The 13,997-nt window shown below is 47.9% G+C and overlaps 6 protein-coding genes across 6 annotated transcripts; 4 read left to right on the top strand and 2 right to left on the bottom strand.

Moving 5' to 3' along the window:
• Positions 1-289: 289 nt before the first annotated feature.
• On the bottom strand, positions 290-946 carry MCYG_02943 (uncharacterized protein; the record flags this gene model as incomplete). The annotated part of the gene is made up of 3 exons (XM_002847391.1): positions 290-377; positions 446-507; positions 725-946. The coding sequence occupies 3 exons, from the start codon at positions 944-946 to the stop codon at positions 290-292; spliced, it is 372 nt and encodes a 123-aa protein (XP_002847437.1).
• Positions 947-1,773: 827 nt separating this feature from the next.
• On the top strand, positions 1,774-2,117 carry MCYG_02942 (conserved hypothetical protein; the record flags this gene model as incomplete). The annotated part of the gene is made up of 2 exons (XM_002847390.1): positions 1,774-2,049; positions 2,079-2,117. The coding sequence occupies 2 exons, from the start codon at positions 1,774-1,776 to the stop codon at positions 2,115-2,117; spliced, it is 315 nt and encodes a 104-aa protein (XP_002847436.1).
• A 740-nt stretch (positions 2,118-2,857) lies between these two features.
• On the top strand, positions 2,858-3,795 carry MCYG_02941 (RNA binding domain-containing protein; the record flags this gene model as incomplete). The annotated part of the gene is made up of 4 exons (XM_002847389.1): positions 2,858-2,884; positions 3,118-3,282; positions 3,346-3,416; positions 3,483-3,795. The coding sequence occupies 4 exons, from the start codon at positions 2,858-2,860 to the stop codon at positions 3,793-3,795; spliced, it is 576 nt and encodes a 191-aa protein (XP_002847435.1).
• Positions 3,796-7,338: 3,543 nt separating this feature from the next.
• MCYG_02940 (uncharacterized protein) lies at positions 7,339-8,088 on the bottom strand (the record flags this gene model as incomplete). Its single annotated transcript, XM_002847388.1, has 3 exons — positions 7,339-7,498; positions 7,533-7,734; positions 7,944-8,088. 3 exons carry the CDS (start codon positions 8,086-8,088, stop codon positions 7,339-7,341), a joined length of 507 nt encoding a protein of 168 aa, XP_002847434.1.
• A 2,812-nt stretch (positions 8,089-10,900) lies between these two features.
• Positions 10,901-11,279, top strand: MCYG_02939 (uncharacterized protein; the record flags this gene model as incomplete). The annotated part of the gene is made up of 2 exons (XM_002847387.1): positions 10,901-11,132; positions 11,206-11,279. 2 exons carry the CDS (start codon positions 10,901-10,903, stop codon positions 11,277-11,279), a joined length of 306 nt encoding a protein of 101 aa, XP_002847433.1.
• A 1,085-nt stretch (positions 11,280-12,364) lies between these two features.
• On the top strand, positions 12,365-13,009 carry MCYG_02938 (OefB; the record flags this gene model as incomplete). Its single annotated transcript, XM_002847386.1, has 1 exon — positions 12,365-13,009. One exon carries the CDS (start codon positions 12,365-12,367, stop codon positions 13,007-13,009), a length of 645 nt encoding a protein of 214 aa, XP_002847432.1.
• Between the last annotated feature and the right edge of the window lie 988 nt (positions 13,010-13,997).

The following is a 13,997-nucleotide window of genomic DNA, read 5'->3' as shown; positions in this document are numbered from 1 at the left end:
CCATGATCGAACCACATCGTCTGGACGGCCACCTGTTTGGACGTGTCCCGTAGAGAAAAAATATGCTAACGGATGATCTGGTTTCTCAGTAAAATGCTGAACGATTGTTGCACACAGCACAGATTTCCCAGAGCCTGCAGGGCCACAAACCCAAAGAAATTTGGCAGTGTCTCGAGTGAAGTATCTGATCCTCAGGCTTTGTATGCAGCATCGCTAGAAATCCAGTCACGGGTACCGTCTAGACGCACAGATAAGTGTCTCTCGTATTATTGATCGGTTTCAGCGGCATCTAGCCCTCGTCGGCTCTCTTCTGCGATTGAACAAGAGAATTTTGCCGTGTAAGCAAAACCTTGAAGTCTTCAACAAGAACCTCTGACCTATGGTATGTCTAAGTTAGAATAAACGGTATTCACGCTAATTAGTTAAGAAAAAGGGTCCCTCGTACCCATCTTGCTCTCTAGGAACGAGCCTGTGCAACATGTCCACAAACTTCCCAAACATTTCAACCTGCGATATAAAGCTTTTCTTTCCCTTGAGAGCCCGGCTAATCCCACCTCTAACGGAGGGTTTCGAACTTGCCTTACTCACTACTCCACTACTTTTCCGGGAAGTTGGCGTTGAGGACGCAGCCGGGGATGCGATAACTTGAGGCACTCGTGATCAAGATTGGGAATGCTCAATCGAGACTGATTTCTTCCAATACCGACTTCACAGCCGATCTTACATCGGGTTCGTCAAGGCGGATATGATGACTCTGCTTTAGAGCTCCGTCCTCAATCCCATCGCCGGCGGCCCAATCTTTCAGTCTAACCCTGTTTGCCTCAAAGCTCACAACGGTTTGCCGTGACTGAAGTGGGAATTCCTTGTAGGAAGAGACCCGATCAAGAATATCAATATATGCCCTAAAGAGGCCGGCGACCCCAATGACAAGACCACCAAGCTCCATGGTCGGGATTGTTGGCTAAACAGTCCATAAAAATGGAAATGCTCAAAGTAACCGATAGATATTTCTAAAGTGTGACATCTAAAATAGATGAATGCTCAGCAATGGGTACTTTTATGGCAGCCTGGATAAAAGATAACACTGCCAACTGCTAAGCGCCCGCATGCCTGCACGAACAGGCTACATTGCACTCGCATACAGCTTGCCACCCAATTATTGGGGGCCACATGTAGAAGTTCCATCATGATTCATGTAGAACAAATGTGTATTGTAAGAAGGTTTCAGTCTCTGGTAGGGTTGACTATCAATATAGCACCGTTCTCCGGTGTTGATTTATTGTCTGCCCCAGGATTGTAGCGAAGACTTTGATATGCTCCCAAAGTCTATTGAGACGTTGAACAAGCCGTTGCTACGAAATTATTATATAATTCCAAGTATTATATAAGCAATATCACGTGGTTTTGGTTTTATGACCGAAAGGGGTTAAGCGCCAAGTCCTCCAAAAAAAGTTTAGCTTCTTTCTTCCTTCAGCTTTTGCTGCGCTTCTTCTTCTGCTTTCTTCGCCTTCCGACTTTTTCGACTTCACTCCACGTACGAAGAGAGTCTGCCGCATCTTCACTGCCCTCACATTCACAACAGCAACATCTTGTGTTATTCACGGCCGTAGCTAAGGACCGAATTCTATATCTTATCCGCTGCTCTCTGCGACACCCAACCTCTTGATCACCACAAACGGGAAGATCCAAACGCGTCTTACTCGACTCACTCCATCCAGTCTTATACACCGCTAGCCAACCCCAAGACTAAACCATCTCTTTTCAAGAATCACCATGTCTGGAAAGCTTGACAAGTCCCTTGATGAGATTCTCAGCACCCGCCGCCAGGCGCGTCGCACCAACCAGCGACGCCCAGCCGCAAAGGCTGCAAAGGCTGCTCCTGTTGGAGGAGTCAGGAAATCCACCAGACAAGCCAAACCTACTTCTAAAGCCATACCTGCTGGGCCTGCCGTGGGATCAGGAGAGGGTAAAATCATCGTGAGCGGCCTGGTAAGTCAAACTTCACTGTCTTGCTTCACCCACGCCAGTCTTGCGTCCTCATTCGAAAATGCTACGGTCACTAATACGCGTTTTACCAGCCCGCCGATGTGAATGAAGCGAATATCAAGGTATGTTGATAGAGACGCTCTCCGGGGTTTGGTTCGCCGTCTCCGTTTCCAGTCATCTTGCTTCGAACGTGACGATCGGAAGAGTCGGCTTTCTTTTTTTTTCTCTTCCCAGCCAAGAAGCGGATTTGCTCTCAGTGCGGCTATACTTTGTGGTGATGGCCTCTCATATATGCGCGTACACCATGGCGCTTTGAGTTCTTTTCGCTATCTGACGGTTGATCCCTTCCTGTCTTTCGCTCGCCTGTGCTGAGGCATGATGCAAAGTCATATGGAGGTCGAATCCTGTCATGGCCTTGAAATTTCATCCCGGTATATGCCATGTGGGGTGCACTTGAGTAGTCGACACGGCTTGCCCTGGTATTATAAGCCCAAAATTTACCAGCGCTTTGGCTCTTTTATTGGGCGTGATGGGAATCAGCGAGCGCAGCAACGGTTGAACAGCACAGAATGATTATCTTCATTACCAATACAATGCTCAGCCTCATTAGCATGCCGATCGATTCAGACATAATTCTGCGATACTCCCCCTACCGCAAACCATGTGGCTCTCAAGATAACGGGACTTGTCAACCACGTTGATGGATATTATCGGAATCATGGCATTACACTAATGGACCGAGCTTGCATTTCAATCAACCGTTCCGAACACAGCAGATGCCGTCATCAAATTTCCTCTTCCAGGCCCCCCGCGTAGGACGCATTCTCATAATTACCCTTTCCGCCGACTGGAGTTATTGGTCACCTTAGATATGGATATTCCCCTCAACAGGAGACTGGTACAGCTGTCTTTGGACCGGATATAGGCTGTACTCCTTGCAAGCAACCCTGGCTTATCTTGATCTTACTAACCACTAACCTGGCTGTTGTGCTGTGCTCGCTGATGTGACTGAATCATTTTCCTTTATTTCGTTCGAAAGCCGATGATTCCAATTGCTCATATTTAACGCTCCGGCATGGCATTCGTCTTTTCAAATTACGAACATACTGATGAATATCGTCTCACCGCTAGGAATACTTCCACAAATCAGCCGGGCCAGTCAAGAAGGTCATGCTTACCTATAATCAGAATGGCACCAGCCGTGGTATTGCTTCTATCATATTCGCCCGCCCTGAAACCGCCATCAAGGCTGCTAAGGAACTGAATGGGCTCTTGATCGACAAGCGGCCCATTAAAGTACGATCTCTCGTTTAATCATCCGCAATGATGGTATCTTCAGCTAACACAGAATCAATTTAGATTGAGGTTGTTGTCGACGCATCCCGCGCCCCTCCAGTTCCAACCCCTAAGCCTCTGACCGAGCGCGTCGCGTAAGCCTTCCTTCTCCACCTGTCCAAAGTAACATTTGAGAAGTTCCGTTTTCTAATTGGAAGCAGCCAGCCAAAGGCTCAGCCCAAACCAGCTTCAGCTGGAAAGGCTGGACGAAAGCGAGATACTCGTGGTCGAGCGCAACGAGGACGTAATGCTGGCCGTCCGAAATCAAAGACTACCGAAGAACTTGATGCTGAAATAGAAGACTACTTCGCCGAAGCTCCGGCTAGCACCAATGCTGCCGTTCCTGCAGCCAATGGTGCTCCTGCCCAACCAGCTGCTAATGGCGAAGACCTTGGGATGGTGGATGAGATCTCTGTAAGCATATCTCTTGCGCCTATAGTTCTATCCCCATCGACGCTAACGTATGGGTTGTAGTAAACCTATCGCTCCTAGCATTCGTTACAGGGCGCCTGGTTGATTCGGAATGCCCTGATGTAATTGACTGTTTGACAAGGCTGTTCTCACTTTCCATGTGCTATGTTTTAATACCTCTTCTATTCGTCCGGGCTCGGGCTTTACTAAAGTGTTTTTACTGAAGACAAAAAAAATTTGGGAAATGATCGACTCACCAGTTACGTTTACCATTGACCATAACTGACTTCTCACTTATCCTCCTTTCCCTTTCATTTGTTGTACCTGCACATCTGCCCTAATCCCTTTTCAATTGCTCTTAATCTTCCTATTGTTTGCTTGGGCGTTCCGTATTATTCTGGGAATGGGATTTGGTAGTGTTATGAGACCTACAATGAATTACTTTAAACCATCTACGATAAGTTACTTTAGCTATTGTAGCCAGTTAATTTGACGTTTGAGTCGATGACATAGAAATCCAGATCGTGTATGTATATAGTGACAACTCTACTGAGATTGGTCGTATGAGAAAGCCCTACTGTTAGAACAGATAATAAGTACTGATATTTCTCATTCATTAGCACACGTTCCCTCTTGTCTTATCCTTATGTGTACATTGACAGAGCATCCGCTGGTTCATGGCTATATACCCTTTTGAGTTATTTGATCATACATTCATCATTCTCATGTCATAACTAATTGCTAACCATGACAACTATCGCGACTTATACCAGTTACGGTCGTGTCACCATTCCCATCAGTCGACTAGTTACTTATTAACTATCCATACAACCGAACATATCCTATTCCCTTCCATTCAGCCATGCTTCGACAGCTCTTTGTTATCTAGGCTATCGGAAACAGCAACTGTAGTCTAGTTGTTTATATAATTAACTACTCTGAGGACAAGGCCAACTGAACAAAGAAAACAATGCAGGGCTTGTTTAGTTATTGATAACCCTTGACAGCCTCAGCAACAAACCTTTATGGCTCTATTAAAAAGACCTTGCGCCACTCCTGATTTACCTGGCGTCGGTTGATCTGCTAGTGGCTCGAAGATCAAAGAAAACAATTCCTTTGAGACTGTCAAGATTACAAGGAAACACAGCGCACAAGGAACAGGCTTTTTTTACTTCATCGAAGGTATAGCTCAACCAACCAAGAGTGTGGGCTATCTGTGATTAAGGGATCGAGATGTTTACTTTGAGGGGAGGCGGGTTCGATATATCAACATGTTTAAAATTAAGGCCACCGTTGAAGGACGGAGATAACTTCCTAGCGTATAGATATAACTACTCCGTACCGATTGTGCCACCCCTCTCACGAGTGTGTGTGTGTGTTAACTGCGTTTCCTTGGTTAGTTTCTTTGAGAATCTAGATTTAGTTTATGGAAACAAGGAAAACGAGCGAGAGGGTAGCAACTCTATGCATCTGATGTGATCTATATGCTCCCGAGCCCATACCAAGAGACTGGCCGGATTATTTGGGGCCAACCCAATAACACACCCATCCATACGGAGTACTCACAGGGCGTTTACATTATGGTGTGTATGCGGAGTACCCCGTGCCGTGTTCTAGAGGTAGTTATGGATCATAAAATGAAAACAAAAGATGTTATATCTTCCTCCCCTGCATGACTTCAAGCCAGGGAGGATGCCAATATCTACAGAGACGATACCGTGCGGAGTAGTATATAGAAACTGGTCGCGGGCTGTCATAAACCAAAGGTTAGCTGCAGCTATGGAGTACATATCTTAAAAGGTCGTCTCCATCCAAAGTCTGTATGTTGTAGAAATTTCAACGTTGAAGCAGGCGCCCGGCTATTGCCCAGCACACTATTAAACCACGCCATCAGCTGAATTAACGAGTAATCTATTAAACAAAAGGTTCTGTAGAAGCAGACGGTTTCAGCTCGCTTTCTAGAATGATCTCTTAGATCAATATTTCTCCACGATATAGCCAAGCCATATGGCCCTTGTGTGTATTGGGGAAGATTTTCCCATGGCTGCCAGGTGGCTGCCTATAGTAGCGGTGAGATCCCCGATTGAAAATAATCTTTCGAAGCCACGACGTTCCTTCACTGTGTTGTATATGGTTGTTTATTCACCGATACGAAAGGGCTGGACTATCGGCTCGCATTTCGTTCCTCCACTTAGAGACTCTCCAACCAGGTATTACATAGTAGAGCTGCAACGTACGTTGTGGCTCACACACAAGACGGCATGAGCAAGCTCTTCGTGGTAGGCCCTATACGGAGTACATCGGCCCATAGAGTGGTGTTGGAATCAATCGCAATTTTTGGCCTGCTGATCCGCGCAGCTGGACATTACAGCTGGCATCATCGAAGGGCAGGTGGTGTCCATGATAAACAACACTACCCAGCCGGGCAAATTATCGGGGCCATCCTGCGGGAAAGATGGATAGCAGCAGAAGACATGGGATAAACAGGATAATTGTTTGTGAAGTGCGGATGACGCTAAGAAGCTTGCCTCAAGTCCTGCTATGAGCCTGTCTCGGCCCGCCCGAGCCCCATCAGCCTACGGGATCCATCGCATCATGTCGTGCGAGGGTACCTCAACGCGGGGGAGGGTATCGATATGGCTATGCCTGGAGGGGTGGAAATGAGCTCTTGATCTCATGAAGTTGGCATTCAGACAGGTATTACATACGCTATAGTCAATAAGCGGGTAGTAATTGATGGCAGCTTCAGGGCTGCAACCTGCCCAGTACTCGGTCACTAGCCACTTGGGATAAAACGAGCCGAACGTCTTGTCATGGTAAATAATATCCAACAATAACAGACAACACCTCCCATCTTTGCCTGCTTATCTAAGTATAATATCACATGATCTTCACCATGTGATTGGCTAGTAGAGTCTTCATTTGATTGGCCCCCCTGAAGAATCAAGAACAAAAAGCAACGAAAAAGAAGAAAGGGAGAAGAAATAATGGAAGAAGCGAAGGGAGATCTGAGATCGCGGGTTTGCTCCATATACAGCTACTATGTATGCGTGTGTGTACACAGACCCCTCCAGCAGACTCCGCAATATATCTGAGCTAGAGATAAAAATTAATATTAGCCATGGAAGATTAAAAAATGAAAATAACCTGGGGATGGCACCCTCGGGCTGCATGTTTGGAACTCGCCTACAGAAGAGGCTCTAGAGTCTGGGGTATACTCCATACCGTCTCTTCTTAAACATGAACCTCCCTCTCTCTACAGGTTGTTGGTGCGTAAGAAGATGCTGTGGTAAAGGGGATCTGCGCTCGTCGGGGGAGCCAGTCGAAGGGCTGGAAGCCACTCCCTTGGACCTGCGTCCATGAGGCGACTGGCGCCGCCACCGTCAACCCTCCCCGAACTCCCCAGACGCCTCCCTTTCGCCCTCCCGTCCATAAACCCGTGTCATCTCCCCTCACCATTGAAGAGGAGGGGGGAGGTAACGAGGTCTGACCGCGTATCATATCAGGAAATAACGAAGCTGTATGAGAGTATAATGAAGTGCTCCGGTAGGAGAGGAGGTTTGTACCAAGTTTTTACTCCCTACACCCTGGACTGGAGTAAACACGTCAGTCATCTTTACACTGTGCGACAGATGTACGCATTTCGATCGAGCCTGATCGTATAAGATCCATCCAAGATATTGCCACATCATAAAATATTATTTCCCCGTGCATTTGTGTGTGTGTGTGTGTGTCTGGAGAACTATCAAGTTTTCTAGCGATAGTTCTAGGTTTGCGCACACACGGGGAGGACAGCCAGCAACCAGCTAGTCGGTCCAGGTACAGAGGCACTTGGTCCCATGGACCCGGGATCTGGCCTTGCCCGTCTCGTCGGGATAAACCTTCCACAGGTCAGACTATCACATTCGATCGCTCCCACCACCACACTGTCCTTCCTCTCTCTCCTCGCCTTCCTCACTTTTTCTCCTCCTCTCGCCCCCCCCTCCTCTTCGTTTTTAGCAACTATTGAAGATCATTAGTTTCATTTGAAATGCCTTTTTACCCTGATTGGGATGTGGGGACGCGGAAGGGAGGCTGGCGGACCGCCCTTCCGTCCAAGCCCTTCCACCCCATCCCCCCCCAAATCCTCTGGTGAGAATATGATCCAGAATTCCAGGTTGGGCTGGAAGGGCGGATTATTATTTTAATGCTGCATATTTAATTACACTAACTGGGCATACTAGATGCACTAACTGTACGGTCGTACATATATGATGGGTCTTGTCCAACAATTCTCTTTTCAAGCTCCCCGAGTGGTGGAATCGCCCCAAGCCCAGCCGGTGGGGGTCCAGGGATTTGGGACGTCTCTTGAACCATGTGTGTCTTTCTCCCTACCCTGGCAGGATTTTCGATACGGACAGTCAGCAGGGAAAATGCGAGAAGTTGAATGTGAGGAAGTATATGTGGAAGTAGGGAGTGTTAATATTTGTATGCTTTTCAAATCCCAGTTATGTCTTGGGGCAAAAATTCGAGTTAAATCATCATCTGCCAAATGATTCGTTTGACTTTTTGCCTGAGGTTGTTCATGCAGCATCAGCCGTCTCTCCCCCCCCAATCTCAGCAGTGTCCGCCACTCTCGAGCCCTAACACCTCACCTCGATATCCACTCGTGGCCAGCCCTTGTTGAAGGATAGGCTAGGAGGTGATTCCCATCCAGCGGGAGACTAGGTGCTTGGCTTGCAACGGTAGAAGACAGCTCGAGCCCATCGTTGCAACGTTGATGATTGCCTCTTTGACCGGCTTGATCAGCCATCCCGACTAGTGCAGGATAAAGATGACTACGACAGCGATGGTGGTGGTGTGGTCCCTCCTTTTTTTGGCCCTCTTATGCCCTCTTGTGATGGATATGGCTGGTTAGGTGGATAGCTAGTAAGGCGGATTTTCGATGCGTCTGCAGCACCCACACGTGTATGCAAGGGCAAAGAGTCAGTGGTTCCTCGCTTTTCTGTATAAACAGAACCCTTCTCCTGGAGTCAAGCAACTTCGGAAGTTGAAACATAGACAAGAGCTTGCGTATTCAAGATGGAGATGTGGTTGGAAGGCAGAATCTTTGTCTACATCACAGGGAGCCTGTCCTGAGATGAGAACCCAACCAAAAGGCTAGGGAGCCTCTTTTTACAGAGCACTTCATCCTGGGCACCAGATAATAAGTCTCGATTGGTCTGCTTGATGTTTTTTGCCAATCGCCGTTTGGTCCTTCCACTCCTTAACGGTCTCGACTCTCCCACACTCAAGATCATCGAGTTTAGCCTGTCAACGGCGTCTTCAGGTCCCTCACCAAACTACCTATGAGGATGTACAGCGCTATGGAGATTAGACCCAGGAGAAGGGACCAAACCGCCAGACCAATCATCCACGGCAGAAAGTCGTGTGTCTCCAAATCGAATGAATTGTGAATTGAAAATAAAAAATAAAAAACCCTCCATCGGGCTAAGCAGACTTCTCCACGAGTCAAAACCTTTCCAGCCACCTAACTCGCCTCCCCCTATTACGCAGCCGGTATAATTGTTTTCCTTCTTTTATTTCTTTTTACGTTTTTATTTTCCATTATACGGAAAAAATGACACAGCGAGAAAAGAAAGCAGAAAACGAACCAAAAAAAAAAAGCTATCGCGGATCCGATTCCGACAAGTCGCTGTCTCACGTTCCCCGGACCAGGATTGTGCCTAATAATACATGAGGTATGCCTACCATTATACGACGTATTGAGAGGGTTGACAGCCAGCACGCGTTGACCGGATAGATCGCATACAGCGGCAGTTGGTGAGCAGTCAGGTTGATTCTACCACAACGACTTTCTTTTCCTTCTTCTGCCTTGTCGGCTCTCCTGTACGGGAGAGTCTATCTGACTTCTCAGCTTATTATGGACAAAGAGGATGGTCTGTCCCGACAACCCGGCACTTCTACCCCCAGAGTTTGCATACATCGTAGTAATATATTTATATATAAGCATCCCTTTGTGTCTGGAGCACAAACGCGAAGCGAAAGAAAGAAACCCGGAGATGCGGAATAAAGAACCAGACAGCGCTGGGGATGGGAGATAAAACAGTCAATCAGATTTACTGCTGCTATTAACTATAATATTAAAACGGGCGAATAGCGGCTCGCAGCATGATGTGTTATTACGTATATATTATATTTATATTATCTCCGGGGCGTGCTTGTTTCCCGTCCGCGCGCCCCCCTGCATTGGCTGCACTCCGCCAACGGCTTTTTTTTTTTTTTTTTTGTAAATTCCCCTACGGTCAACTCTGTATGGAGTAGGTAATTTATGGAGCTAAGGCACGGAGTAACTGTGGACGACCGACATAATCTTCATTCCTGCGGATGGCTGGTTGTCTGTTGTACTCTGACACTGTCTGTAACCGGCTGTTGCGTAACGGCGTCAGCTTGCCAACAGACTCCGGAGTAAGTCACCGTGCCGCGACAAGGCCATACAACATATTAGTCCGTCCCCCCCTAGAGTATACGAGCATCGTGTCGCCTCAGCCCTTGACCGGAGACAGACACAGACATGCCACACCTTTTCACAGCCCTTCGAACAACACGCAGATGGCCCAGGACGCAGGACGCAGGTCCGGAACCGGCAGATTTTCTCTCTTACTCGTTGCCCAAACCCACCACTCGCCCAAGGCAACAATTATTCTTAATTACTACTGCAGGCCAAATTCGAAGTCGCACTTTGAAGGTACAAAGTAAAACGAGAGAGAAAAAATAAAAATAAAACAGGGAGAGAGAGAGCGAGTTATTGCTCCAACTCCCAGGCCTTGCCATCCTGAAAAACAGGGCTCTCTCTGCCTTTTATTATTCTCACCGTCCACTTGATGAATACAGTACATTTCCAGGGAAGAGGTGAGAGAAGAGAGGGGTGAAAGAAGAAAAAAGCAAAATGTCCAAAGAAAGCAGGATAACTATACTCCGTACGATCAGAATATGAAAAGAAAACAAGGGAGAGCTTCACCTGGCGCCGCCTCCCGATATCTTGTTTACATGTGTAACGGCGGCAGTCAGTTGGGAGGTCTCACTACCGCCATTCCCGTCCGTCCATAGGGGAGGCTTCATTTCGCGGGAAGGGATGGTATGGTTACAGGGCGATAAAGAAGAAGAAGGGAAAAAAAAAAAAAGGAAAATGATGCTTAATGGAAGGGTTGCTGTTGGTCATCCTTCCTGTGACGAGACCGCCTGTCCAGTCCACGATACAACAGAACGAAAAGGGAGACGAGGGACAGACCGAGATCGGGCAAAAGGTTTGTACAGTTTGACGGTGAAGGCCAGCAGCAAGCACCATCTTTCAGCATCACCGTCACCGTCACCTTCACCGTCACCATCATCACCACACATCACCCAGCCAGGTAGACGCAGTTAGTCACCGCCCGTTGCGCCAGGGTGTCCTCGTTGCGACCTGATTAGTCGAGTTGCTGACTAGACCGCCAGTTGAAGAGACGGAAGTTGGATACAACCACACCATCACAACCCAAAGCAAAGCACATGTACAGAGTACACCATAGTATGGGCAGGTCGACATCAACCAGACCTCTTCTTCATGGTTCACGCCTTTCCCTTTCTCCCCCAGGTTCTCACGCCGCCCTGCCATCAACGGGTTTCCGCCCCCCCTATACAGCCTTGGGTCTCATCCTCTTTCGACCCGTTCGGAGAAGAGTCAAGAGGGAGGCGTATTTTTCAAATCTTCCCGTACAGGGTGCGTACATCAAACGCCATACACAGGACGTACTACTATGTATATATCTGTACGGAGTATACAATACAACATCTTTCTCCCCGGGCTCAGCGGACCGTTCCATAGGATCTCACTGGGCTGGACTGGGGTAACTCTATCGGCCGCCCGTGTTGCAAGACGGTGACAAGAAGTGCCGGAGACGGAGATTAGCTTCGTCTTTGCCTCCCCCCCTTTACCCTTATGTCTACTACTCTTTCTTTTCTTTCTCCCTACTAATATTAAACTGCTTGATGGGTGTTTTGGGTGTGTGTCTGTGTATTGGCTTCTAATACACGATCTTCTCCCCTTCTTCCCCCTACGCTAACCCACACGCCTCACCCTACGCTAACGACTGGTTATTTGCGTTTCGACCGGGGGACCGGTTGATGCAAATCCGCTCCACCGCATCTTTTTTTTTTTTTTTATTATTCGGGTTTCGCTTTTTGCATATGATATAACATTCTTTTTTTTTTTGTTCCCCCTTCCTTTTTTTTTTTTCTTTGCTTTTTTGCAAATGGTTATTTTTTGCTTTTTTTTACTCCCCTAGCCCTGGAGTACACCTTACACACCTTGCACGAGCTATCATATATATCCAATATTCTTGCTGTCGCCTGTTTATATATATTTGGTCATCCCTCGCACTCCGTCTAGATGTCTCCTCACAACCCACATCACAATCCACATCGACGAGAGCAGTTGCTTCTAAGCTACAAACATCTATAAATCATACTCGACTGATAGTATCTTATGGCTTGCACCGCTATACACCCACCATCACTATCATCGTCGCTCTCGACTCTACTATCAGCCTCTTCAGGATCATCATATACCAGCAGCAACAGCAACAACCTCGACTCACGAACCTACCAGACCAAGATGTGGCGAGGCTACGGATTTGGCAGCAGTGCTGCTTCCTCTCCATCACCACCATCTTCGTTCCCACAGCCAGCTCCTCCACCACCTTCACCGTGTGATGGACTGCTCGACATCTATCCCCGCAAGACCTCCTTCTCCACGATCTCAGGAAGCAACACATCCTGTGCCTTCCCATCGTGGCCTAACCGGTCATCTCTCTACTCAGGGTCCGAGGATGACAGCCCCAGCTCAGCCTCGGCCTATCTCTCTGACGAAGACCTGTTCCCCATCTCGCCCTCCGGCGGCAACCAGACGATGGACAGCCCGTTCGGCGGCGACAGCTTCGAGGACGAGACGCAAGCTATCATCGGAGCCCCCGGCCTGACCACCGAGGAACAGATCCGCCACATGAACGAGACCGAGGACTGGCGCATGCGTAACTACGTGCAGGCACAGGCACAGGCTCGCGCACTCCAGGCCCTAAGGGCGGCGCAACTCGCGGCAGTCGAGCATGCGCAGGCGGCCAGGCATCGCAAGAAGCGCGCCGGCACTAAGAAACGACGCTCCCATGTATCCACCACATCCACCAGCAACAGCACGACAGCTTCGGCCTGTACTTCTGCCTCGGCATCGGTGGCGTCCTCGACCGGCTCGAAGCGAGTTTGATTTTTACTTCTCCCATCTATTCTTCAGACAACAACCAAAGAAAGAAAAAAAAAAACACAAAATGATACCACGAGTTCACGAAAAGAATCCAGCACATGCACAACATCAAACAGACTTCCAGAATATGAGTCACTCTTCAGACTTGGGGGATGTGGATGCCCAAGGCTCAGCGAGTTAGGCGCGTTCGGTGGTTTTACTTTATTCTTTTAATTTTATTATTTTGCCTTTTCCCTTCATGTTGGGCCTCCCGCTCACCATCCTGGTGATTGGCCGGAAGGACGTTTCACCGCTTCGCCTTGCGATCACCGCCATCACCACGCAGCCTCACGCAGCACACAACACCCGACGAAGGCCCAACCTTGACAGCGCTCGCTGACACCGTCACAGTCAGTCAACTCTGCCACAGCCTGAGGGAAAGAAGTGCCATCTTCGTCATCGGATCCCCCTCTGTCAGCCGCGTTAAAAATAGAAAAGAGAGAAGGATAAACGTCCCCGAGGCTGACTTGCTTACGTTTGTTCTTCCAACTCTTTTTTCGTGCTGAGTGCACGTGGTCCAGGTCACGGGGGGCCTTGCTTACCTCATCTCCTCCTCACCGCTTTCCCTTCCTTCTCCGGCCTCAGCCTTGTTTATCCCAGCTTCTTCCTCCTCTTTTTCTTTTCTTCTTCTTCTTGCACACAATTTATTCTTTTTTTTTTGATACCCAAGCCTGTGTTTTCTTGTCTTTGTTTTTTACGAGATACCCTGTTTACCCTTTTGTTTGTGTTTTAAATGGTTGATTTTTCTTTTGTCGGTTTCCTTTGTCGGTTTCATTTGTTCATATCAATATACCCTTGAGCGTTGAGCGATATCATCATAGTTAGCCATTAGTATTAGTAATCTAGCAAAAAAAAAAGTCTATACAACATTTATTATATCTTTTCTCCATGCATCTCCGGGCTTGCATCAACTCCGAGTGTGCGTACTTCTTGCATTCGCATCATGTATGGA

Source organism: Microsporum canis, genomic scaffold (genome assembly GCF_000151145.1).
Source record: "Microsporum canis CBS 113480 supercont1.3 genomic scaffold, whole genome shotgun sequence".
In the NCBI taxonomy this organism is placed as follows: Eukaryota; Fungi; Ascomycota; class Eurotiomycetes; order Onygenales; family Arthrodermataceae; genus Microsporum; species Microsporum canis.
This window is presented reverse-complemented; position numbering and strand designations above follow the sequence as displayed.